The sequence below is a fragment of the Ischnura elegans genome, chromosome 9 (genome assembly GCF_921293095.1).
Source record: "Ischnura elegans chromosome 9, ioIscEleg1.1, whole genome shotgun sequence".
Lineage (NCBI taxonomy): Eukaryota > Metazoa > Arthropoda > Insecta > Odonata > Coenagrionidae > Ischnura > Ischnura elegans.
Window position 1 is genome coordinate 97,860,327 of NC_060254.1, and position 26,508 is coordinate 97,886,834.

The window sequence follows — 26,508 nt, forward strand, 5'->3', positions numbered from 1 at the left end:
ATATTAGGGATGGACGGATCCAGGATTTTTTTCGGGTCCGGATTCGTACCATATCCTTGATTTTCGGAGCCGGATCTTTCGGATCGGATATTTTCGGATCCAAATGCATTTTCAAATTCATGAGATTCCCTGACGCTGAGATTCCCTCGATGGTTGTTCAATCTCTTAGGAAGAGTCACACTATGTGCCAGTCGTATTTTGCTATTTTTATTTTCCACGGCTGAAATTCTCCTACGTAACCTCTGCGAGAGCTTTCAAACAAAATGGTTCATGAGTAGGACAAGAATCGCATGCGACGGCGCATTCGAAGATAGAATCGGAACTCTTTCCACCCTTATTGCGCGTTGCATTCACTGAAGCTATTATTCAAAATTTCGGATCCATATCCGATGTCTTCCGCGACTTAGGTTCCGATGTATCCGATGAAGAGCAATATCCGCGGATATTTGAATCCGAGGTATCCGATCCGACCATCCTTAATTAATATCATAATATCACAGAACAAAAATCGTTCTCGGTGGCGGTGGGGTAAAGTCGTTGCCTGCGAAACCGTAGGTCGTGGGTTCGAATCCCGCCTGCTTAGGTGGTCCGTATCCCGAGCTTGTAATTTTGTGTCGTGCTTTGTTAATTTCTCCGTTGTAAAATGCCTCTATCTGCTGTTTACGAGGAAGTTGAAAATAAATAAAATAAAATTATATAAAATGGAACATTACCTTTTATAAAGTACCTAGATGTTATTGTTTAATTAACATCATCAGAAGTCATCTGTCCTAATATTAATTTCATGAACACAATATCACAATACCGTAATATCACCTAACAGAAATAACTATATAAATATAAAAGTAGCATCACCTCCAATAAAGTAGGTGTTATTATTTATCAATCAACAGTGATATTGGTGCGAAGGCTTCCGCGGTGCGCTGTTAATGTAGGCGGCATTAACAGTGATATTAATGAATCTTAAGATTGGTTTTACAAACCTCTCCTCTTAGTTCTTCTATCGGCTAATATTTTACTGCATACATGATTCTTCTCTTTCACATCCTTAATCACCTGTTCCATATATTACATCTGAGGATTACTTCTGCCTGTTTTTTCCCTCCGCCTCTCCTTATGCTCCCTCCAATACGGAATTCCTAGGTTGTGCCAGAAGCTCTTGAATCATTAAAACACATTTGTTTTAAAAACGCAAGCGTTAATTTGTTTTGCACATATGTAAGTCTGAGAGACAGAGTTCTTCCCTACCATGTGTCTTGTCGACGGCAATTTTCATAATTCCTGTATTATACGACATGATAGATTTCGGAATGAATTGTGCATAATAAGCTTCAGGAAGGTAGCCAGGAATTTTGTTCTGAAAAATTACCATACTTTTTTAATTGTTTATTTGCATTTTTATATTTCGGGGGGGGGGGGGGGGTCCGGACCACCCGGCTACGCCACTGATAAGCGTTCTCCGACGAAATTTACGAGTCTGGTACGCTGTAGAAACTAAAGCCTAAGCCGATCGATCATTTTTTTCCATACCTTCGGAGCGATAACTCCAGGGATCGCTCCAATGATGACCGATGAAAAATGACAGTTTCACGCGATCATTTTCCGCGATGGCTCCAGGGATAGAAATCCCATCCCTATTTCCACACACCTTTTTTCCGTCCCTGAAACCATCGCTGGTGGCGTCTTTTAGCCAATCGGAACGCACGGCCGCTATCAGAGATTGCAACGCCACGCTTGGCTTTTGATTAAATGACAGTTTCAATACGGAAAGTGACGGAGTAAGCGATGGAGAATTGGAATGACCGTGTGATTCAGAAAGTGATGGGTCGAGTGATATTTTTTTTGTCCCGGAAAACCCATCGCTGGAGACACCGTTATTAAAAGAGACACCGTTGCTATCCCTAATGATACTGGGAAAGAATGGCGTTTTAAATCTCTCTCTTTTGCAGTCTATTTTCTTCTCGTGATCACGTCTACCTCAATACTACGTTAAACGAAGGATATGCTTCATGTGGCAACAAATCTCCGAATTTATCCGTTAAATTAATCCTATACTTTGCTCTACCCTCCTGTAAAGATTCCCAACATCACTAAAATATTGGAAATAACTCATGACGAATCTGGCCCCCTTACGCTTTAATCTATTGATTTCAGCTGTCAGTCCTACTTCATAAGCGTCCCTCACGATCGTAGCGTACTCCAAGTGAGGCCTTACTAAAGTTAGGGAGCCTATCTCTTTCACCTTTATATGGAATTTACCGAGAATTATTTTTACAAATCCCAGTTTACGGTTGGCTACTCCGCATACTTCGCGTGTTTGTTTTCCCATAAGAAATATCGCGAGTTATAATGACCCCTAAAATGTATCGTGCGGAAAATAGTGTGGCGAAAATTCCGTCAACTCTCGGTTCAACCTCTCCGCATGAGATGCGCAAAGGTTATAATTCTTTTATCGCTGAGGGTTATACCCAGGGAACGAGCCGTGTTAATGCTGAACTCGCCTCGGTTCTCTGTCCAGGCGCCTTATGATCTGTGTGGTGGTCTCTTCCGGGTTCCATGCATGAGTTTCCATTTTGTGGTCTCTGAGGCGATGTGGGAGCTCATTGAAGCGGTGGTGTTGTGGCTGGCGTGCTTCGAGGGGTGAACGGGATTTATTCCCCATGAGTATGGCCCGAGCAATCCCGCGCGGCTGCGTGATTAAAGCGACGGGAACCCCGCTGTGTTTCCATTCTCAATTTAACAAAGATCTGCATCAACTACACTACACCATTCAAAAACACAAACTCTTCACTCCAATTTTTTGTGCATGTTGGTTGAAGAATCCCATTTTCGTAGTTGGCATTATTTTTTGTATAAGTGGTTTATAGAAAGAAATGGTAATGAATTATTTTAGCTCATCCGCACTCACCACATCTCGGTCGATATGAACGTCCGTTTTCCGAGAGGTGCTTAAAGCTACTTTGACTCCAACTATACGTATTCCGCAAATTCCCCCAACCCATCAATCCTGCCCGCGAGTGTCCAAATTTCGCGTATTGCTGCTATGCCAACGGCAATAGGTCGTCTCTCGGATCTTAAGTAGGTGTATAGTTATATATGTAATATAAATCACCTCGATTTTTTGTGGAAAAAGTTGTTCGTTAACTGGTCGAGGCATGTATTCAACTGACCGAACCAAAAACCAACTGAAAAAAATATGAAAATATTCAGCTTCGGATAAAATACGCTCCACGAAAACATTAAAAAATTAAATATTGGGTAGATATTCCCGAGAAGGCCTCAGGAAAATAACAGCCGGAGGAATGAGTGGCTGGAAGAATTACCGCGTTAAAATAAAACTGAGCAAGAAAAGGGGATTGGGTCGTCAGCGCGAGGGTTTTAGAAGGCATAAAACGGTTTTCCTGTAATGAGAATAACTGGAAAGTCGCATAAAAATAACATGTGGATAAATTACTTCTGACTCAGACTACGATTCGTGGAACCTTACTCTATTACCTCTGGAGAAAACAACTCGATTTATGACAGTCTTTTCGACGTTTAATTTCGTATGCAGTGGCTCTTTTCGTAACAAGTTTCCAAAGAGAGACGTTGTTATGGCTATTTCTCGAGAACACTTCCAAAATCTGATCTTCGGATTGTACTTCATCGGCAGCTCTACATTGTACAAACACTTTACACTCATTGCACAGCAGGACAACCTTGCACGGTGTACAAAAACTTTGAGATTTCAGCATTTAACTTCACTGAAACTTCTAAAATGTTCGTATCTTCTATGTCAAGGATTGTCCAAGCATTGACAAAATCTAATTAAAAGTAGAACATGAATTCTGTTTAGCAAAATAGTCAAATAAATAAGTTTAACGACAAAACGAAAATTTTGGTACGTCACCAGCTTACTTGTAAGGGTTGTATAATATTTGTTCCGAAAGTGAGGTCAAAATGATTCGTTATATTGAAATTGCGTTGCATTCTGCTCAAACAGACCTGAAAATAGTTCATTAAAAAATATGTTTATTGAACTTTCCAAATTTCATTCACGCATAATTTGTTTTTTTTTCGTAAGTCTGGTTAATAGAAAATAATCTCACAGCTTCTTCACGGCAAAAATAGTATGTACTGGACGACATATATCGCTCTTCACCTGAAGTATAACAGCAAACTGCCGCCCATGGGGTACTGAAATTGTGTTTAGCTGTTTCTTCATCGTCATCACAGGTCAACAATCCTAAGATTGGTTTGACGCAGCTCTCCACTCAATTCTCGTATCAGCTAATCTTTTAACACCTACGTATTTCTTCTCTTTCACATCCTTCTTTACCTGTTCCATACATTTACTTGGTTCGAGGAGCTGTTTCTTAGCCGCATATATATCTTTTCAGGAGTAAACCTCTCAATTCCGCATTTATCTTAATGTTTTCATTCCGAGGCGTTTTCTTCCGCGATTCACGGTTATAACTAACATGGAAACGGTTGGAAAGCGCATGAAAAACTGTAAACACGTCAATGCGCGTTCCCAAGTTTCACGCTGACTCTCTAGTAAATGAAACGACTTACACCCTGCGCTAATTTTCACCAAGTTCGGCGCTTATTTTTTCTATGGACGCCGAAATTGACGAATGTGCAATGGAATTAAATCTTAGGCTTGCGTGCGATATAATTGGTCGCATCCGTAATCCGCACATTTTATGACCGTCAAAGAAGGTCGAAAAAAAGGTTCACTAATCCGTACATCGGTATTTCGCGAATGACGAGTGGCTGGTTGTTCGTATTGTGAAAAGAATTTTCGGGAAGTGCGAAGAATAAGGTATAAGAAAAGGGTTACTATTCCCTTGTGAGACCTCATTGTGTTTGTGATCCTCATGAGATTAATGGCTTCATAAACGATCTGGTGCGTGAGCATGAGTTGCATTCATTTTTAAGCACGCTGTACAATTTAATAGACGTACAAATAATTGCCTTTCGTTCGTAGGTAGTGTATACATACATAAAAGAGACTCTTCGAGGCGAGTGTGCGAAAGAAAAAATGGAAACGGGGGAGAGGTGGGTGTAAGAACATTCCGTCCAAACGGATCGCGTTTCGCCCGCTGTCACGTGACTTCTCCTCCTTTCCATTCCCCTCCCCCAATCGCCTCTCGCGTATATCATTTTCCAGTCCAAGGCCGCGCGTCGACCACCGTCACCGCCCGTCCGCAGAAAAGAGGACTCCGTCGGTATTGTTTCAAACGCGCCCCCACCGAGCGACGCTTTTTCGCATGATGGTCCTGGACACGAATACAACAAAAGAGGATTCTTTAAACGAGATCTCTGCGTCTTTCTGACGGCAGTGCGGTGCGAATTTTACGGGGAAACAAGTCATAATTAGGGCTGTCAACCGACATTCATATTCGTAATGATAAGAACCAGCAAATCCGTAACTAATGCATGCCATTCCTCGCTAGTGCAAATGCTCTGTCGCAAATATTTAGAATAAATGGTGTTGGCGCCAAGATGGCGCTCTTTTGCCGGCCATTCGATGGAGCGAACTTTTCGTTTTGTGTTTTGTCTATTGTTGATGGTGACCAGGGAGTGCAGATTGTTACAGACGTTCATGTGCTTCGTCGAGTCAACTTGTATGTACATTTTAATCGCATTTACTGTACAGTCCACGAATAATTTTTGAAGTTGAATTTTTACTTAGTTTTTTTCCCTACTCATTTAGCGCCAAAATAAAGGGATCGTTCTGCTCTCATCGTCGCGCTGCGGACCAATAAATTAAAACCGAGGGAAATGGCTATGTTACAACATGAATCAAATGGGCCTTTGACGGGCTTTGGCCTCCTTGGTGTATTCTCATTGGTCCTGGGGCAAATCCATTCAATTTGTGCAGGGCGCTACCCCATCCCTAACAAATTAACCGTCTGTAACTGTCTGTGTGGGGGTCGTGGTGGCCGACTGGGTTGATCATATAAACTACTAATCTAAGTGCCCCGGTTTCAAATCCCGGTTGTAGCTATCGGACACCGCCTATTCTCCTTATATGTACACATCCCTGAGTGTCACACGCCTCTCTACGCATGCGCAACCTGAAAAAACCAATTCGGGTTTAAGGAATCTCTGAGGTCATAATCCCCCCCCAAATTTTATAAAAAAGTTTTAAATTTCATAAGTCAAATAGTTTTTTTAATCCTCAAATGTCTAAAATTGTTCAATTTCAGCTGTTCTTAAGAACAAAAATGAAATTTTAGGCTTCAAATAGGGTGGTTTCCTATTATTTTGTTATTGCCTTAATGGAAAGATTATTACTCCTGGAGTACGTATTTCACGCTTTTAGATTTTTAAATGACGATGTTTATTTTTGCGATTAAATGAAAAGTGAAAATTTTCTAACGCGCTAAAACGCGAATGCTGTATAAGAATGAATGCTGGGAAAACCCCTTGTGACGTCATTCTGGTTCCCGCTGTCGCCGTGTGAGGTGACCTTGGGGCGAGGGTTTGTGCTTCGGAGCGATGTAGGCTGCTAGCAGGTTGTAGAGTACCCTACTATCAGGTAGCACTTGGCTTGAATTAGGATTATTAATGCCCTATCAAACGAAGGAAACTTTCCGACCTTATGCAGTTTTAATAGGTGATTATTAAGACATGTTTCCCTGAGCTCTGTACCTCATGCATGCATTGGTAATCTCAGACGATGTGAAACTCCTATCTACTCGTATAGAAACTAGGTCTCTGTGACGTCACGTGGAGTGGCAATGCGTGGGCGCCAATCTGGCCTTTTTCAAATGAGGATAAAATAGACCATTAATATTCGTCTAAACTGGAATTTCTAAAACCAAATAATATGTGCATTGTGAATACACTATTGATGGGTAACGAATCGCAATCAATGCCTTTCGTTTTCTTTGATGAAGGAAACTACCCTATTGCTCAAAAATAGGTATTTTAAAAAACTTAAAACAGGAGAACTCTCTCGGCGGGTATTCCATAATCTCCGGACCCAGGCAATGACCTCCCCCCCCCCCAAATTTTATGCTGAGTCCGGAGGAAAAATGCATTGCTTTAACATTTGGAGAGACGTTATGAATTTGCTGTCAGATGAGCTGAGGGATGCATTTCCTCAATATTTTATAATCGACTGGAACTCCATCGTACGAATGAAACTTTTCTAATTGAAGCAATATGAGTTTTGTGCGCTGCAGTGGCGTAGTCAGGGATTTCGTTCGTGGGGGGACGAAAATCAGGGTCCTAAGTAGAGTGTTTTAAATAATTTTAATGCTTTTAATAATCGACAAAACTTCACTTTTTAAAAATATTTCGTAAATTCACGATTTTTTCAATATTTTTTAAATCTTTTATGGGGAAAATTGTGTTTTTATATTTCCAGGGGGGTTCCGTCCCCCCCCCCCTCCCGCCCTCCCCCCGCGGCCACTGCACCAATGATACTCCAACAATACTACGCCGCTGCGCATCTGTAAGGATTTTAATTTTATCTGTACAAGAATTTTCTGTAAGGAATGTGTCAGTTTTCAATGTTGCAAAATAATTATGGTTTTTCACTTATTGGGAGGTTCATTGGAACAAATACGTTTTTGCCATGTCTGACAGCAATTTTAACTCCACTGTCGAAGAAAAATTGCTGGATTGTGAGTATGGCAGCATAAATCATTTTAAAATAGTTTTTTGTTGTTTTTATTGTTATTTTTGACTGGCATTCGATAAAGTTACATTTTTAATTTACGTTTCAGTTGAAAAAAATTGTTTAATATTGAGTATTCCTGAGAGTGCGGTGGCTTCGTAGTTTGAACGCTGAGATACTGATGCAAGCGTCCCTGGTTCAACTCCCGACCCCCTACCCTGAATGTGTTCAGTCACACGTATGTGGCTAAGTATGGAGTGAGCTGTTTTATTTTTGGGTAGTTCATTGGAAGAAATAAGGTTTTGGGCGCCTAAGGGAACACTTAAAAATTTATCCATCGTAAGAAAATAGTTGAAAGATGAACATGTCGAGCTATAAAATGTTAAAAAACAATTTTGACTACCCTTCTACCATAGAGTAAGTATATACTTAATATAATAATATACTTACTCTATGCTTCTACTCTCACCTGCCTAAATCAGCCTTCGATTTGAGTTACGGAATGAGGAAATCATTGAATTAATAAAAATAAGCATTTGAAAGGGGATGATGTACTGCAGATTTTTTTCACTTAGTAAATAAATTACCTTTACTCATCAAATTTTGTGCCAACGTCTCACTCATTTAATTGAACATCCTCACGGCCAAATGCGGAAACGGGACATTAGTGCAGTGAAATTTTACATAAATATAAAGATTTTCTGATAAAATATTATATATTCACCGTCATCCCCATTCTTGTATAAAAACCAGTGGTCACGAACAACAGACGATTTTATTAATCAAGCGATTTCAGGGTAAATCAGGGGAAATTTTTCCATGTTTGAAATGAACAAAACTTGCGAATTTCTGTCTATAAATTTTAATTTTATCACGACACGTAGTGTCATCTCCACCTGGAGTTTAGTTTATTTTCACCGGCTGAATTCATATAAATTTTGACTTGAGTTGTTTTTTATTTTATTTTGTGCTGATCATTGGATCTCACGCTTATGGTTTTTCTATTGTTTTCAGACCGCCGTCATCGTTTCGTGAGAAGTAGCAGCAGCAGTCCGTTGTTCGCAGGTTCGGAAGTGTTTGCCGGTAGGAGAGGAGGCCTGTTGTGGTGCAAGGAGGGTTGTTGTGTTGGCGTGGTGATGTCGTGGCGATGAGGCCGGTTGCTGCTGGCGGTGCGGGAGGGAGGGGGGAGCAGCTCCTCTGAGGATGGAGGCACAGGACGGGCGCCGCAGGAAGGGGGGGGTGCACGCGCCCCACCCCCCCGCGGCCCCCGAGCACCAGCACCCCCTCCCGGCGGACGAACCGGCCGAGGGGGTCATCATTCAAATGGCCAAGAAGGAAGGTATGATGTCTCATCACACATGAGAAAAAACGTTTATTTCACCGAAAAAAATATGATTTCAGAAAAAAATGCAAAAAAAGTTGAAATTAAATAATCAAAACGTATTTTCAGTCGTCGTTTGATTAAATGGATTCATTTTAAATAAAAGAAACTAAATTTCATGTGTACATAAGATAGGACGAAATCCAAATTCGTCCAAATTATATTTGAAATTTCTATGTTTTTTTTTAAGTTTATCAGATATAATTTAGATAAATTTGCCACCCCACTTCCTCAGATACCTCCTTTGTACTTCACTCGGCTTCCCCCATCACTAAAATATGATACATCTGTAAGCTATTATTTTGAGATGCAATAGTTGAAATCATGCACCGTATGTTTGCTACTAAGAAGCTTTATTTTTTTAAATAAAATTTTCAAATGTTGCCGCCACCAGAAATCTGCCGCACGGGGCACGTGCCCCCCATAATTCCGGGACTGGGTTTATTTCCACAAAAAAATAACTGCAGAAAAAAACTGCGGAAAAGTTTTAATTAATTAGCCAATCAATAGTTTGAAGCTTTCTTTGATGAAATTGCTTCATTTAAACTTTAGAAAAAACTTTGTAAATTTCACAAGTACATAAGATTGGACAACCCACCTCATCCTAAAGTAAATGTGAAATTTCCTAAGTATTTTATTTAAATTAATCAGTATTTGATGTTTTCCCATGGAACTGTGATTACGATATTTTTTCTGCCTCCTGACTGAGTCAGGATCTCAATTCCAACTGAACTTTCAATGGAATAATTAATAACAATGCTGGGTATCAATCGGGCCAGAGGACAATGGAAAAGTATTCTGATGAAATTTAGGCAGAAATGGAGAGGCTGACCCATTCAGAAGCCAGAAAAAATTTCCAGGGTTTTTATTTAGAGAGTACACTTTGGGGGTGGTTCAGTTTGAGGGTTTATGCTAGAAATTGTATCTTCTGAATATTTCTGAGAGTTTGAAACCCTAGACATTTCCCCTATTGCTGTGGCCTTGATTGGTTCATCCAGGGGTGTCTATCCCACCCAATAATTGCTGTCTGAACCCCCTCACTTCCTGGCCTCTGCTACTTACCAAGAACGTATGTTTGATAGCATTTTCTACCCAGTAACAAGTCTGTACCTGGGTTTTGTGTTTTGAAAAAACCAAAGAATGTGAGGAATTGTGCACAAATTTCTTCAGTTTTTAATTTTAAAATTAAGATCAATGTAAAGTCTGATTTTATTTGTAGTCTAGATAATATATCATCTAGATAAGTTTTCAATAGTTAAAATGTACATCTACAATGCAGAAACTAGCAAGGAGGTGTTAAACTTTCATGTAAACAATATCTCTTAAAGAACTTAGGACAAAAGAAATGCTTCAAGAACAAAGAGAAATGGGTAATGCAATTGTGTCATAATTTGGAAGTTCAAAAACTTCCATGCAGGGATTATCAGGTTATGAAAATATCATATCATCATATGACATCTATGCATCTCAAAATCAAGTCTTACTTTCTCCATACCAGGATCCTTATCTATATTTCAACCACCTCTAATTCTTAAATTTGGCACTCTTATTGTTAAAATATTGTTTATGAAATAATTTTATGTGTGGGAATCACATAAGAAGTTTTTTTTTTTTGAAGAATAATTTGCATTTTAAAAATGTACAGAGAACTAGAAGTTTCAACATTCATTTATGAAGGAATCAAAATTACCTTGATATGAGTATTAAGTAAAACTGTTCAAACCGTATCTAAGAAACAGGAGTCTGAGCTAACATCCATGTTTTTGTATTTTTTATTGTAGGAAAAGGCAGTAAATATTTCCTTGGCTGCAATGGTGAGTCATATTTTATTACTTTTTACACATTTCTTTGAGTATTTCTCATTATTAATTCTTTTTACATCAGTTAGAACTCGCAAAAAAATTCTTTTTTTCTTATTCATCAGTGTGGAATGTGTTAGGAGTTACAGTTTTCCTTGTTAAGATGCTTGATTAATGAATAACCGAAAATAAGGATAATATTGCCGTATTCTGTAGCCGGTGGTAATTGAACTTAAAATATTCACGAGTTTTTCTTTATACAATAAATTCAATTTGTGGGTGCAATGCATTTCAGGTTCAGTGGGGAGCCCGCGTCGTCCCCCACCCCCCCGTCCACCTGTCCCTCCCCCTATTGGCTGCTGTCCTCCAAATGTCTTGGGTCCATGCGGTGATGGGGAGGACAGCCATGGTCTTGGGTCAGGTTCTGATGGAGAGGTCAGCCGAATTGATTTCACTGGTAAGTTATCCTCGAAACACATGAAACTTAGACGAGATTGAATAGCCTCTCTCATCTACTACATGAATAAAATTTTTATGAGTCATTGTTGCTGGTAGTTTACACATAAAAGCTTTTTTTTGCATGAAGCATTTGAATTGTCTAGCTAGCATATCCCTCTTTATGTCTTTGGATGTCCCTGTCGTGGTAAGAAAAATTGGGAGAGGAGAAGATTGTGATTGTAATCCTGAATGTGAGTCAGGCAGCTATGCTCTTAGCTCCTCAAAATTGTGGCAAGGATAAAAATTTGCTTTCTCTATTGATGTAGTATTTATGGATGAATTTCTTGTGTTGTATATGACAGGTATTTAAAGGAATATGATGTTGTAGTGGGTATATTTTCCTAAAGTAATCCCTGTCTTGATAAGCTAAACTATGTCAATCTCACACCCTTGAATTGGATGGTATATAAATTCAGAACATCGTCTGCTACAAATATGTCAATCTTTGATTTGAAATAAACTGCTTTTATTGGTGTTTTATACACAATTTTGTATTGCTTCCACTACGTTTTCCCGAGTATGCTAGAGGCTTCCTCAAACTTTTCTGCAAAAAGAGCTTACTCAAAGATCACGATATTAGTGTGAGAAGAACTGATTTTTGGTAATGTGTGTTAAAATAAGAGTAGATTTTATATTAAAAACCAGTATAAACAATAATCTTTCCTATCTGTTGCAACCATCTTGTAGCTTTTTTATTTACCATCAAAAAAAGGTGATGGCAAGTCATGACAGTAACAATCTAGGTTGTGATGAAAATGTTACAAATGATGCATGCATTGTCACTTTTGCGTCCAACTTGCTTAAAAGCTGTTTGACACCTTAACTCCCTCTAGGAGTGAACTTGCGCACCAAGAAGAAGAAGAAAAAGAAGCGGGTGCCTGGTGGTGGTTCTGGCATGCTTGGTGGCCTTAGGGGAGGGGGTCTGCTCGGTGAGGATTTGGTCGGAGCCGAGGAGGAGGACGACGACGAAGGCGTGGAAGGAGGGGAGCGGCCCATGTCCTGGGAAGGGGAGCTCTCCGACGCTGAAATGAGTCGTCCCGAAGATGCTCTTCTTGGGAGGCATGCCTCTCCCTCACAGGTAACTACAAAATTTTTGCCTGTCACCATCAAAGTCTGAGAAATCATGGAGTGTAGGCTTTCGTAGCGAGATTCATTGATGTCGATGGCTTTCGGGAGCAGCTACATATTGCGCTTTGTCACACAAGCTTTTGCAGCCATTTCAGATGACATGATCAGGCAATGAATAAAAAATTGGAAAAAGCTTGTCAGTTAATATACTTGTGGAATGAGGGATTTGACCAGTATGTTAATTGGCAAACTTTTTCCAATTTCTAATTCATCGCCTGATTATGCGACCTGCAATGGCCGCAAAAGCGCACACCACAAAGTGCAGTACACAGCCTCTCCTGGAAGCCATCGACATCTGAGAAATCATTCTTTTCCCTAGGTGAACAGTAAAATTGCAGTTGCTTGAAAATAGTACAGTAGGTATTATTCCATAAACCTTTTAATGACATGACCAGTTTCAATAGTTTATTGTTACCATAAAGGAAACTGATGAGATTGTAGTGCTCGCCCCCTTATTTAGTGCAGGGAGTCGAACTCTAATATTGCCCTGTGGGTTCTTGCCTCTGGGTGCCAGAAGCGGTAATAAGAAATGCAAGGATTCATTCTCTGAAGATAGAGAGAGACGAAATGACACTTTACCTTCGGAGGAGAGTTCGAGTTCGCGTTCGGCTCTCGGACCGGCGGGAGTGGTCTGCTGTTCTCTGTGACGGCTGCGCGACTGCTGGCGTACCTGTCCCTCCCTTCTGAGGAGTTCGAAGGTGGAATCCGGCAGTTTGGTCGTGGCCTGAAGGGGGCGGGGTTTCCCCGGGTCGGCAAGCTTCACGGCGGAGAGTACGGAACTCACGGAGATGGCGCCTCTACGGGAAAGCTGGCAGCAGGACACTTCGGAGATGGCACTTCTCGACCCCACCACAATTCACCTCGTACCGCACTGCCTGCTGCCAATTCCATAGAGTTTATATATCTATATTTTGGATCCCGTAAGGCATCACCCCTCCTCTTGGTGACCTAGAGGAGCGCACCCTCCCTCCGGTTTAATTTAGAACGAGAGCGCCCGTTGTCACTGAAATGGTGACAAAGTTCCGTTTTCTCCTAGTAATAGCTTGCCTACCGATTTCTATTGATGATCTTTTGTCGCTTTCCTGCCCCCCCAGCCATTCCTTCCCACGCCCCGTCTTGACCCATGTCCTCCTTTTCTCAATTGGCCGCAAATATATCCTGCCCTCCTTTCTCAATATATTTGCGACCACTACAATATTCTGAAGTTACCTGAATGGTGGAATCAAGTTTTAGAAAAACAGGTTGGGTAAGCATAAAATTATGAAATATGGCCAATTTTCTCGTTGAGCAGTGGAAGAATCTCATGAAATGTCTGCCAAAGGAGTTTATACTCTAGTCACAGTCGGTTTCAAATGAATAGGTTTTTGATTGTCCTCCGCTGCATACATTTTCTGTCACATATGAGAGAAAGTTTATGGATTGGGCTGACTAGGATAAGAATGAACTCATAAAGATTTAACAGCACATATGATAATGCTTAAGCTTACTCTTGTGCTTTATGATTTATATCACTGACTGCAAATTGATACTGTAAAAATTGCCAGAATAAGAGTAGCACTGGGCAGAATAAATTCTCCCACTTGTGATCCTTTTGGTTACATTATGAACTTAAGGCTAGGCTTAGGCTTCTCCCTTTATCTAACTCTAGCTACTTATAAATGAAATAAAATGTTAATAAAACAATTGTCCTGCAGTGCGTTAATAAGCCTGTTTATGGAAAATAGAGAAAAAAATAGATTAATTACAAACATTCTCTTGTCAAAATGTATTGATTACCAGTTTGTGCTGTTTTGTTTATGAATAAGTAATCTTTAGAAATTATATTATTTAAGAACTCAATATTTTTTGTGTCTCAAATGCACCTTAAAACTTCCATTACTTCGGGAGCCTTAATTTAAGCCCATGATCTGGGGTGCATCACCCTTCTTTCTTTTTACCACATAAACCAGATTCCCCGTGATCGTCATTTTCTTTTATCTCAATCCAGTTTTGTATGTGGCAGCTTAATGGCAGAAATTGTTCTAGTTTTTTTTGTGAAATGGAGTTTGAAATTCAGGATTTGAAAATAGTAGTGACAGAAATGTTTTTAAAATGTGTGTGAAATCCAAATTAAGCCTCAGTTAGATTGATTCAACGTATCCAGGAAGTTGAGGTGAGCCCCTTGGCCAATTAATTATCTTTTTGTGTGAGCTGTCAGTGCTCAAGTAGGAGCTTTTAAATTATGTATTTTTGGGAGTTAAATTATTTTTAATAAAAATATAATTTTTTGCTCCAGGAGGAGACATCTATGGAGGGTGTGCAAGTGTGTGGAACAGGAACTTCCCCTGTGCCAACGTCTCTTGACGACCAAACATCTCTTCCTCGAAGGTTTCGAGATACTGTGGTGAGTTAATTACGCCTATGTTACACCTGAATTTATTGGGATGTTGCGTTATTCTAATTGGTTCCAGCCTCTGGAGTTTTCATGAAATCATGGAATTGCATGTTGTCCCCCATCTTTTATTCTCCTTTTTAAAAACCTATAATTTAGTGAAATAACATTTTAAAAAAAACTATTTTAAAAGTCATCACATATCAATGTTAGAGAGTCTGTATTTCTTTTCCAAAAAAATGGCACGATGGTCATTCAATAAGTCCTTAGAATCTCCAAGAAATTACTCTGCTAGTATAAAAAATTAATATTGATGAGAAAGTAGCACTCATGACTAGTCAGCTGTTAAAGTTTCAGCATTGTCCATCCCATAGTTACATTGTTGTGGCCGAATGTAGTGAGCAACTTTCATTTGTTTTTAAAAATGGATAAAATTGAGTTTTGTGCTGTGTGAATCAAATGCTTGATTTTGAAAGATATCAAAGATTTGACCTCCTGCGACTTTTCATAATTTCAAAACTTGAAGAAATGTCTTTGCGGACAAAGGTTTGCGTCTAAGGATGAAGTCATTGTCCGAATCTATGCCTTTTTTGAGGTGATCTCGAAATTCTACTTTTTGAACGGCTTAAAATGCTTGGGAAAATGCTTAAAAAATTTATATAGCTAAAAGACGACTATATTAAAAATTATAAAACAATTGACCCAATATAATTTGTTTTTATAACTTTTTCTATAGACTTATTGAACGACCCTCGTAGTAGCCCACTCTCTAATATAATTTTATTTTAATCTCCTTATTTAATATGTTTTGGGTGATAATACATTTCATTCTTCATCTGTCATTTAACATCTACATATTTTTATGAAGAAAACAACTATATTTGGTTATTTATAAAAATAAATTCATAAGTTTTTACCTTAAAGGAATGATCAAGCAATTTTTGTTAAATTAATTTGTTTAATTTCTATAGAATTTATAGAATTTTACATTTCTTTATGGTGATCCAGTAAGGAGTTACCTATGTGATGTTAAGGTTATAATATTGTGATTTTGAAATGATTTTTTGAGTTACAAAGTTATAGTTACCCAAATATGATGCTGATGTGTCAAAGCATCTTGTACCAAGAAATTTACTTAGAGAAGAATGTGAACTCATCTTTCACATAATTGAACCTTTAACCCTGGAACATGTTTCATGTATGTCCTGAGAGGCAGTGGCACAGCGAGGGGGGGGGGGGTTTGGGGGATAAAAAAAACCCCCAGAGCTTAAAATAAATTTTAAGTTTCATCCATTTTTCTTAATTGGATTGATATTACTAATAGAATAGTGTAAGGATTAATAAAATATCCCTCAGAAAGCCGTAATACTCACCATTTTGAACCATTTATCTTAAAATTCCACAATTTACTAATCTCGCACCTACCGCTTATCCTGGTGGGTATACCATACCCCTGCACACCCGGGTATTAGTTGCACCTAAGCCTCCCCCAGCCGTAATTCCAGGCTGCGACCCTGCTGAAAGGAATTTCCACTCTCTCACATGGCAATTTTTGCCCTTGTTCACAGGGAGAGATTGATGGAGCCATTGACTTGCGGCACCCCACGCCCACGGGGCCTCGACATCCGGGGCACACGCTGACGGGAGTGGTGGCGCCTGCCACTCCCGAGGGTGCCCGCCGCCTTGGGACCCACGGCGGGGGAGGCGCGGCCACTCCCAGCCCCGACTCGGCCATCCACTCTGCGTATTACTCGCCGGGACAGAGCCCGGTTGCCCCGAGGCACGGCAGCATTGGCGTGGTGCACTCTGGCTTCAGCTCGCCCTTCTCCCTCTCGCGCAATAACTCGGATGCGTCCCAGTATGGCGGCTCACAGCACAGCGGATACTCGTCGGCCACCACAGCGGCCTCTTCATGTCCCTCTCCCCTCCCGCCCCCCCCTCACTCGTCGCCGTCTCACTCGCCCGTCACCCTTCGCCCGCACCACCTGCTGCAGCTGCATCCGCCCCCACACCACCCCTTCTCCCACCACCACCTGCCTCCGCCGGCCCCCTCGGCCCCACCACCCTCCCCCTCGCATCACCACAGGCTCATGGGCGGGGGCGGAGGTGGCGGGGTCATCTACGCCCCCACGCCAGGCGGCATTCCTCGGGTGGGAGACGAAGGCGGCTCGTCCAACTCCTTCGCAGACTCTGTGTCTTCGGCGCCTGAAAATGGTGAGTGCCCACTGGGATTTTGGTATGTACCACTTGGATGATAGCCCTGCTTTAGAAATAAATGCATGATTTGAAGGCTTTAAACAGTAGTTTTGCATGAATATTTTAAGTCAATGAAATGTAATAAGTTTAATTTTGTTCTTATGATGTGGAATTGCAAATTCTGTAAAATTTTGTAGACCATGAAATGCTATTATCTGCATCAAATAAGCTATTGACTTGATGATATTTGTACGAGATTTGAAGTCTGGTTGATAACAATGATTTGAGGCCAGTAAGTCTATGAAATTAAGAAATTGAATTATTTCCATTTTTATAGAATTTCGAACCAGTGTAATTTCATCATGAAATATGATGATGATGATATTTCACCATTATCATCACAAATATCTTGTAATTTCAGAAAATTTCATCATCATCGAATTTTTAGAGATGTAGGAGTTTACAAATATTTGAATTTTGTAATTCTGGCAGTTTTACTGAGTCAAATCATTTTTAGAGTGGAGTTTCATGAAATTACTCCTGCTAGCATCAAGTCTAAGTTGCTCTTCAGGAAACAACTCAAAATTAAGTTCGTCAAGTTGCAGGGATTTGATTGGATAATCTCTGTCCTTTTGCTCTGTAGATGAAGGAGGTCGGGATGGATCCCAGTGCTTCCCGGATATCGAGAGGTCATCGTCCAGCCTTCCTCCTGATCTTGTAGCACATTCTCCATTAGCAGCCTCTCCTGGCATCTCCCGGCAGCAGCTCATTAATAGGTGAATATGAAGTGCTTATTTTATTCTCAGCAATTTAACAGATATCTGTGAGTGTTTAGCTCTCTCATGTGAATAATGCAGTTGAACTTATCTTTTATGTTACTTTTTCTGAATTTGGAATGATATTCCATCAGCCAGAAATATATTGATTTAATTCAATGAGGGATAAAAATAGTATTGTTACTGGTCAGGAATACAGAGAAAAGTTAGGAATTATGAATTTGTTTTGGTAAGTGATGGAAAAGTGACGTGGTTTGATCAATGGTGTCAGGGAAAATTTATGTGATGATGTGCTATAGGCTGGCTGAGGGCTTGTGTCTTTGACATGGCAAGATGTGGATGTGCCTTTGGAAATATGGTGTTTACAAGTTCCTTTTTTTAAACTGGAATTGAGTTAGCACACTAAATTAAGTTCTTGTTTTTTATGATTCCATTATAAAGACATTTTATTTGATGTGTTAATATTAATTTGGCGCCATATTTTGACTTTTATTTGATGGAAACTTAATTTAAAAGTTACTATTTTTATGTGTGTTCACAATGAAGTAATAAGTTTTTATAGTAATGATAATATATTTTAAGAATGTTGTATTTTATTGACTTTTAACTATAAAAAATGCTAAGTAATTATCAACAGGAGTCAGTTAAAAAATACTGTGAATTTAAGGTTTTGGTCTTGGTAAAATTAGTAAATTTGATGTCAGAAATCATATAGCAGCCCTATAATAGAAGTAATTGATTTAGATTATCCATGTGAAAGAATTTGTGATTATTTATTTTCATAATGTTTAATTTTCATTTCATTCTTTATTTAAAATAATTCTTCTCCTTTTCTTTTTCAGTCCATGTCCAGTGTGTGGGGACAAGATTAGTGGCTTTCATTATGGTATTTTCTCCTGCGAGAGTTGCAAAGGATTTTTCAAACGGACAGTGCAAAATCGTAAAAACTATGTGTGCCTGCGGGGGTCAGCCTGCACAGTGGCTATTGCCACGCGTAAAAAGTGTCCGGCCTGCCGTTTTGAAAAGTGCCTCAGGACTGGCATGAAATTAGAGGGTAATTATGTGCTTCCGTTTTTTATGCTTTCAAAAAATGAATATAACCTCCTAAATAGCAAAACTAACTTTAAGCTTAATGCTATCACAGATGAGCTAACACCTATCATAGCATGTGTGTGTCTTGCACTTGCAGCAAAGTTGCATTGCAAGCATGCTGCATGCCAACTTTGAAAATATCAATTTGAGAGTGGAACCTAGATGAATAAAATATTTTTCCATGAAAAAAGGTGAATTTAATTTTTAGAAATAGTCTCTTCATGATGTTACTCACGCTTGATAAATATTGGAGGGATCTCAAATTTTATACCGCTGGAATGATGATACATGGGGAGTGTAGATAAGTGGAAATATTTTATATCTCTTTTCATGAATTTTACAATTTAATCCAGTCATTTCTGAAATAATCACCCTTCAACCGTGTCAGCACATGAAAAGTTTGGTTGTGGGAAGGATAATGCTGGTTTTCAATATCTTGGTATTCATTTTAGTTATCATGTTTAGTGAGAGTTAGTTTAAAGAAATACATAATATTCCTCTGATTCCTTGAGTAAGTTGATATTGGTATAATATTTCTAGTCTAAGCAGTAAAATTGTGTCACTTCTTTCCTTTCATTTTGGACTTTTGTGATCATTTATACAGAGATTACAGTATTGTCCCTCTGATTCCATGAGTAATTTAACATCATGGAATGGGTGTCTTTTATTTGTGCATTTAAATTTACTAGCAGTTATCCACAAATACTTTAATTTAACACCCAATCTCATTACATATTGTATAATCGTCATGTACAAAAATTGACCATAAATTTTAATTTACCAATACAATAGAGTTCAAACGGGTAAAGCCTTGAACAACGCTCTGTAAGAGTATCCAAGTTCTAGTTTAATATGGTGTCACTTCTTCCCTCAGCTATTCGTGAGGACCGCACTCGCGGTGGTCGTTCAACGTACCAGTGTACATACACCATCCCTGCCAATCTTCTTCCACCTGGTGGCGTTGGAGGTCCAGTTGGGCCCGAGATTTCCGAAGGGACTAGTAGCAATCCTGGAACCAATCCCGGCACACGCCCTCCATCCGTATCACCCCCCATGACCTCGAGTGAGGCTCGTCCAGACGGTGACGACTCATCTCCCAGCAATGAGCTATCACCAGAGGGCAGTAGAACCTCTCCCCCTGTCCCTCGCTTGCTACAGGTAAGATTTCATCCTTCATTCGATTCATTTTTCATGTGATTTTATTTTTACTTTTACGTGAATTAGAGGATCAGGTTGGTGTGGTGGCAAGAGTGGGGGTGCAGCTAGGAATTAAGGCTTAAGGGGGGTTTTAAACGTAAATAATACTGGAAGGTATGGAATGACTGCAAGGGTTAGCAGGAGGTGTGGTGGCCCTCCCCCAGAAAAATTTAAAGATAAATGGTGAGTTTTACTGCTTTCTGAGGGATATTTTATTAATTCTTACACTGTTCCTCAGGCAATACTAATCTAATTAAGTACAAGGGAAAGTAAGTAAAAAATCTTTCTGAGCTCTGAGGGGGGTTTTACCCCCAAAAATCCTCCCCTCGCTGCACCACTGGGCAAGAGTATTGGATTCTCACCCCGTGTGCCCAGGTTCAAATCCTGGTGGTGAGTGAGAATTTTCAGAGACTGCCTGATCCCTACTTTAGTGTTGGGTGAAAGATACTTCGATATCTCCACTGCGCGAACACTCAACAATCGCCCACCAAATTGAATCTGCTCATCTAGTAGCCCTAGTAGTTCTAGATGAGCGGATTTGATTTGGTGGGTGATTGTTGAACGTTTGTGCAGTGAAGGTATCGACTTCAAACCCAACACTCTGTCCTTTCCATTGGACATTACGCTTTGGTACTCTTACCACCTTTCATTTTGAGCAGTCTACAGCCGACAGCAGATTTCTCTTCCATCCTTTCTGCCCCACCCTTCCTCAGGGCACGTATGGCCTTAGCTATTGGTCGCCTCCTCCAATTACTATACCGTACCATTTATATGGATTCCACATTATTAATTTTGTATGCGGATTAATTGGCTTTGAATTTTTTCTTATCAACCATCTTTGCTAATTTTTCTGATGATTATTTTAGCAATGGAGCTATCAAAGAAAATTATACAATACGGCTAATGGTCCTTGAAGTTGCATTATCATTTCATATTTGTTATGCTATGATATTATTGTATCAAATGATTGTAAAACTAAATACACCAAAGGATGAAATTCGCCATGAAAAAATTTTTTCATGGCGAACTTCATCCTTTGGTGTATTTAACTTTGCACCCGTGCGCGTGACTGCGTACAAAGTCACTTGTTCCTTCAGTGCTTTGAAGATTGTAAAATTGTTAATATTCACAGGATTTTATTGCACATTAGCAATTCAAAAATTAATATTTAATATAATTAATATTTAATAATAATTAATAAAATTAAAGTATTTCGTATGCATTCTTGATTATCTTGCTTGGAGTTTTAATTTTTCCATGGTCTGTGCACCTCACTGATTTATATGTGTAGTTTACACTGAAGTTGCTAATTGTTTTTGAAGGTTTGTCATTAGTTTTATACCATAAATTAATAGAGTATAAGTTTCACTGAAAATATTCTTTGAGCATGTCAATTTTTTAACTCGCTATTTATACATTATTATAAATCATCAATCAGGTTAAGGGAGATTTATATTTTATGAATTCAATTGGTTTTTAGGAAATAATGGAGGTTGAGCATCTATGGCACTGCAATGAACAAGACATTCAGAAATCATCTCCTTCCTCATCATCAACTTCCGCTTCTTCTGCATCGGCTGGCGGTGCAAATGGTGACTCTGGTGGTGCCCTCATCTCTAACCTCTGCCATATTGCGGACCATAGGCTCTATAAGATAGTCAAGTGGTGCAAGTCGCTTCCTCTCTTTAAAAACATCACGGTAAGTTTAACTCTGTTCTACTAAAAATCAATGGTGTCAGGCGAGAAGTTGTGGAACATAATGATGTGAATGAGAAATGCAAATGGATGTAGTATGTGTCCACTTAAATGTTGACTAGTACAACTAGTTTCGATGGGTATGCAAAGATGATGCATGAATACATTGAAACTAGTTGTACAAGTCAACTTTAAAGCGGACATATATTACATCCTTTGTGTATTTCATTTACTCTTTGTTTAACCATATTGCATTGTTTTTTTCTCTCATTATTCCTTTCTTTGTGTTTAGCATGCTTTTTTCGCGTCTTTTTTGGATAACTTTAATGAATTCTTTTGATGATTTTGATGAATATTTAACTACGTTTTGCATTTTGACAGCCTGTACTACAAGTGTTGTGAAGGAAATTCAATTCATAAAAATGCCAACAATGTGCACTTTTGTTTCTACTAGCGTACCATTGTATATCAAGTCATTCATTTGGAAGTATCTATTTAAAAATTGGAATGAAACTCCCATTAAAACTTCCTCATTTAATTGTACAACTAATAAGAATGAGTATTCAAGATTGGTGAACACAGATACTTTGCAGTATCAGGACCAATTCAGCTCAAAAATTTACTTACCAATCAAAAAATTTACCTGCTAATGAAGAATATTCTCTTCGTCTGTCATGTTATTTCCTTTATTACACAGCTAGGATTGGTTTGACATAGCTCTCCACTATCCTCTCCTATCATCAGATCTTTCCATATTTGCATATTTGTTCTGTTTATAATAATAATAAAAAATAACATCCTTGCCACTGGTCCACGCTATCATATGCTCTAGTAATTTCTCTTTTGTCACCATTCAAATTTTCCTCAAAGATCGAACTCTGTAAGTCTCAAGGGATGCCTTCTTTTATGATCCATAGATCGATGACCAAATCGCTCTACTCATAAATGCTTGGTGCGAGCTGTTGCTGTTCTCTTGCTGCTTTCGCTCTGTGGGATCACCGGGTGAGATTCGCGTTGGACATGGCCGCTCCATCTCCCTCGAGGGAGCTCGTGCTCTTGGACTCACTCCATGCATTGAGCGAATGCTTAACTTTACCGAGCATTTGCGTCGTCTTCGTGTGGACAAGTATGAGTACGTCGCCATGAAAGTCATCGTCCTCCTTACATCAGGTATGTTTTTTGTACTTTTTACTTGAGCATGCATATGTGGTGGAGCATTGGGCTACTGTATCAAGGGACCTGGGTTTAAATCCTGGGTGAAGCCTTGGGGCACCTTCAGCATCTAATTACCCCAATATGCTAGGTGGCCCAGGAAAAGGAACTGGCTTCCCCACCTACTCTGAACGCATGAATTTGTCATGCCTGTGGTTTAGACCTGAGTAAGCTATACCCTCACTTATCCTTAATCCTTACTAACCTTTAGGTTGAAACTCAGAGTGATACAAATTTAGTTATTCATTTATTGCAATCATATGGATGATAAATCTATTAAACAATGGGAAACAAGGGCTTCTTGAGCCTGACAAGGGATTTTTTTACTGCCTGCCAGTTACTTGTGAATTAACTTTTTAACGAGGCTGTCCCAGGTATGTCTTGGTGGAATGTGCTATTCATACTGAAAATGAAAAGCCTGGACTTTGTAATTTCACATAAATTTATTAAACTGATCTAGGTTTTGACGCAGGACATCATAATCAGGGATACACACACAATGATACGCACCGCAGTTATGTGGCATCAAACATAACAGCTATGTGCATCCCTGTGGATGATGAGCTGTGTCGAAATTAGGCCAGTTTAATAAATTTATGTGGAATTACGAAGTCCTGGTTTTTCATTTTCAGTATGACTTTTTTATGCACCCACCTGAAAGTGTGGACAAGTAAAGCAAGCAGAAAGGAAAGGGGACTGAGATCAACGTGATGAATCCAGAGATGTGGAATAAATTTTGGAAGAGGAGTTTTACACAATCATGCCATCATGAGTAGGTTGTGGAATTGTTCTAGGGTGAAGAGATTTTTTGGTTTAAAAGAAATGTTGGCTCCTTTTTTATTACAGAATGAACCATACATTTTAATTTCAATAAAATCAATTAAACGATCTGACACAGGTGCCCTTACTACCTAATAATAATAATAATAATAATAATATATTTATTAACTCCGTCGGGATACAATTATCCATGGGTTTCGTCAAGATACAGAGAGACATAAAAGAATCACAAAACACAGCTTACAAAATATAAAAAAAAAAAAAAAAAAAAAATTCTTGAACACTAATAACATTTATAAAATATCATTAAAAAATTCTTGGACACTATAATAACCTTTGTTACATAGCAAGTTTCTCAATCTATTCTTAAAAACCTTTTTTGAGGAAAGGGATTTCATATCAGAGGGAAGCCTATTGAAGATTGCAGCAATAGAGTGATATGGTCCCTTCTGGCATTGTCTAAATGAATACAGATAACTGTGAATGTCACTTTTTGATCTAGTGTTGTGACTGTGAAAATCAGAGTTAACACGGAAGTAATACGGATAGCACTTCACAAACATGGCACATGAGAGAATGTAAACACATGGAAGTGTGAGGATCTTGAGGGACACAAACAGTGGCCGACCACTTGTTCGTATTGGAACTTTACAGATGGCCTTAATGGCTTGTTTCTGTAAAGAGAAGGCTTTAGCTGCAGTAGGGGAGTTACCCCAAAACATGATACCATATGACAATAGTGAGTGTACTTTGGCAAAGTACACAGCTTTTAGAACATATATAGAAACAAGAGGAGAGAGTTTCCTTATCATATAAATACCTACTGAAAGTTTCTTATTAATTTCAAAAACATGAGTTGACCAGTCAAGAGTGTCATCAAGCTGTAGACCTAATAATTTCACGGTGGACGAGGTGGAGAAATCCGAATGAGGAGGCAGAGTAGGAATCTCATGAGAGAACTTGTTGCGAAAGAGAATACAAGTGGTTTTAGCCTCATTCAGAACCATTCTGTTAAGGTGGCACCACTGCAACATCTCATCTTTTGTAGTCGAGGCCAAATGATCCAAGAGAGGTAAAGTACTAGCGGATAAGAGATTAGAAGTATCGTCAGCATACATAACAGTGGAGCAGTATGAGAAGTGTTTAGGAAGATCATTAATGAAGAGGAGAAACAGTAGAGGACCAAGGATAGAACCTTGAGGTACTCCTACCGGTACTTTCAAGGGACTGGATTTAATTTCCACCACTCCTGCAAGTGATTGATGAGTGTAACTCACAAACTGCGATCTGTCACTAAGGAATGATGATATCCAATTATAAGAGTTATTAGTGATTCCCAAGCACTGAAGTTTGGACTTGAGAACTTCATGATCCACACTGTTAAAAGCGTTTTTGAAGTCAAAAGAGATGCCTAAAATGTGATGTTTATTGTTCAGTCCAAGAATAACATTATTTAGGAACTCGAAAATAGCAGAATTAGTGGACCGGCCAGCTCTAAAACCATGCTGAGAGTCAGAAATTAAATTAAATCTCTGGAGGTACTTAATTAATCTATGATGGAAGAGTTTTTCAAAGATCTTTGAAAATGTCGATAGAATGGAAATAGGTCTGTAATTAATAGACTCTGAAGGGCAGCCTTTCTTGGGAATTGGAATTACCCTGGCCAGCTTTAGGGCAGAGGGAAAGACACCAGAGCTGAATGAGAGATTGATGATATCAGTCAATGGAGGAGCAATTAAGTTTGATGAAGCTATTATAATACTAGGAGGAATGCCATCAGGCCCGGGTGAGGAATTACCCAGGGAGATGATGGTTCTTTGAACCTCATGAGGGTCAGTGGGATGTAGGAAAAAAGAGTGAGGAGAAGTCCTCCACTGCAAAATAGGTCGAGTAGACCGATTGGAAAGAGGCAAATAACAAAATTGCTGGTTAAAATTATCAGCAATATTTTCAGGGTTATCTTCCAATATACCTCCAAAATCAATGCTAGTGCTGCCAGGGCAGTTAGGGGAGTTAGTATTCTCCTTAATTACTTTCCAAGTATCTCTAATAATGTTAGTTGATTTACTTAGAAAGTTATTAATGGCAGCCTTCTTCTCGCCAATAACACGGGACTTGAGTTGCTTTAGAGCATCAAGATATGCACTGCGAAATGCGTTGTCAACAAATTTACTCCTGTAATGAAGTTCACGTACATGAGCAGATAGGGCTTTCAGCTCAGGGGAATTGAGCTTGAATCCACCGTGAGGGTGTTTTTTTCTAACTTTTCTAATGGGAAAACAAGCTTCAAAATATGACATGAATATATTTAAAAAGGCCTTAAATTTAGCATCAACATCAGAAGTCTGTAATACATCCTCCCAAGACTCACTTGATAACTCACAAACAAACTCCTGGATGGCATCAGCAGAGAAAAATCGTCTGGGGAAGAATTGAGCAGGCTTATTACAGGTTGAGGTATACCTCAGCAAAACATTAATACCTAGGTGATCTGAGAAACCTGGACATATGGTATCACAGGAGATACATGAAGAGGCATTCGTAATAAAATAGTCAATCAAAGTACTTGATTTGGTAGTTACTCTGGTTGGCTGTGAATTAGCTACATATAAACCAAAAGAGGATAACAAATTCACAAAATCAGTTTTGATGGAGGATTCTACCAAAAAATCAATATTCATATCACCAAACAAGAGTATTCCATCTGCATTTACACCACATGCATGCAGCAAAGCATCAATTAAAGCATTAAAAAAATCCTGGATATTACT

At 39.2% G+C, this 26,508-nt stretch overlaps 1 protein-coding gene across 4 annotated transcripts in view; it reads left to right on the forward strand.

Moving 5' to 3' along the window:
• The window catches only part of LOC124164883 (nuclear hormone receptor FTZ-F1 beta), a 290,899-nt gene that overhangs the window by 252,755 nt on the left and 11,636 nt on the right, over positions 1-26,508 (forward strand). For all 4 annotated transcript variants that reach the window (XM_046542105.1, XM_046542108.1, XM_046542106.1 and 1 more), the window contains 11 exons: positions 8,627-8,951; positions 10,775-10,807; positions 11,088-11,249; positions 12,124-12,368; positions 14,694-14,801; positions 16,358-17,003; positions 17,629-17,761; positions 18,604-18,815; positions 19,728-20,011; positions 21,531-21,749; positions 22,663-22,915. In XM_046542105.1, coding sequence (XP_046398061.1) covers positions 8,816-8,951; positions 10,775-10,807; positions 11,088-11,249; positions 12,124-12,368; positions 14,694-14,801; positions 16,358-17,003; positions 17,629-17,761; positions 18,604-18,815; positions 19,728-20,011; positions 21,531-21,749; positions 22,663-22,915 — 2,431 coding nt within the window. In that variant the 5' untranslated portion in view covers positions 8,627-8,815. The remainder of the gene's footprint in view (positions 1-8,626; positions 8,952-10,774; positions 10,808-11,087; positions 11,250-12,123; positions 12,369-14,693; positions 14,802-16,357; positions 17,004-17,628; positions 17,762-18,603; positions 18,816-19,727; positions 20,012-21,530; positions 21,750-22,662; positions 22,916-26,508) is intronic.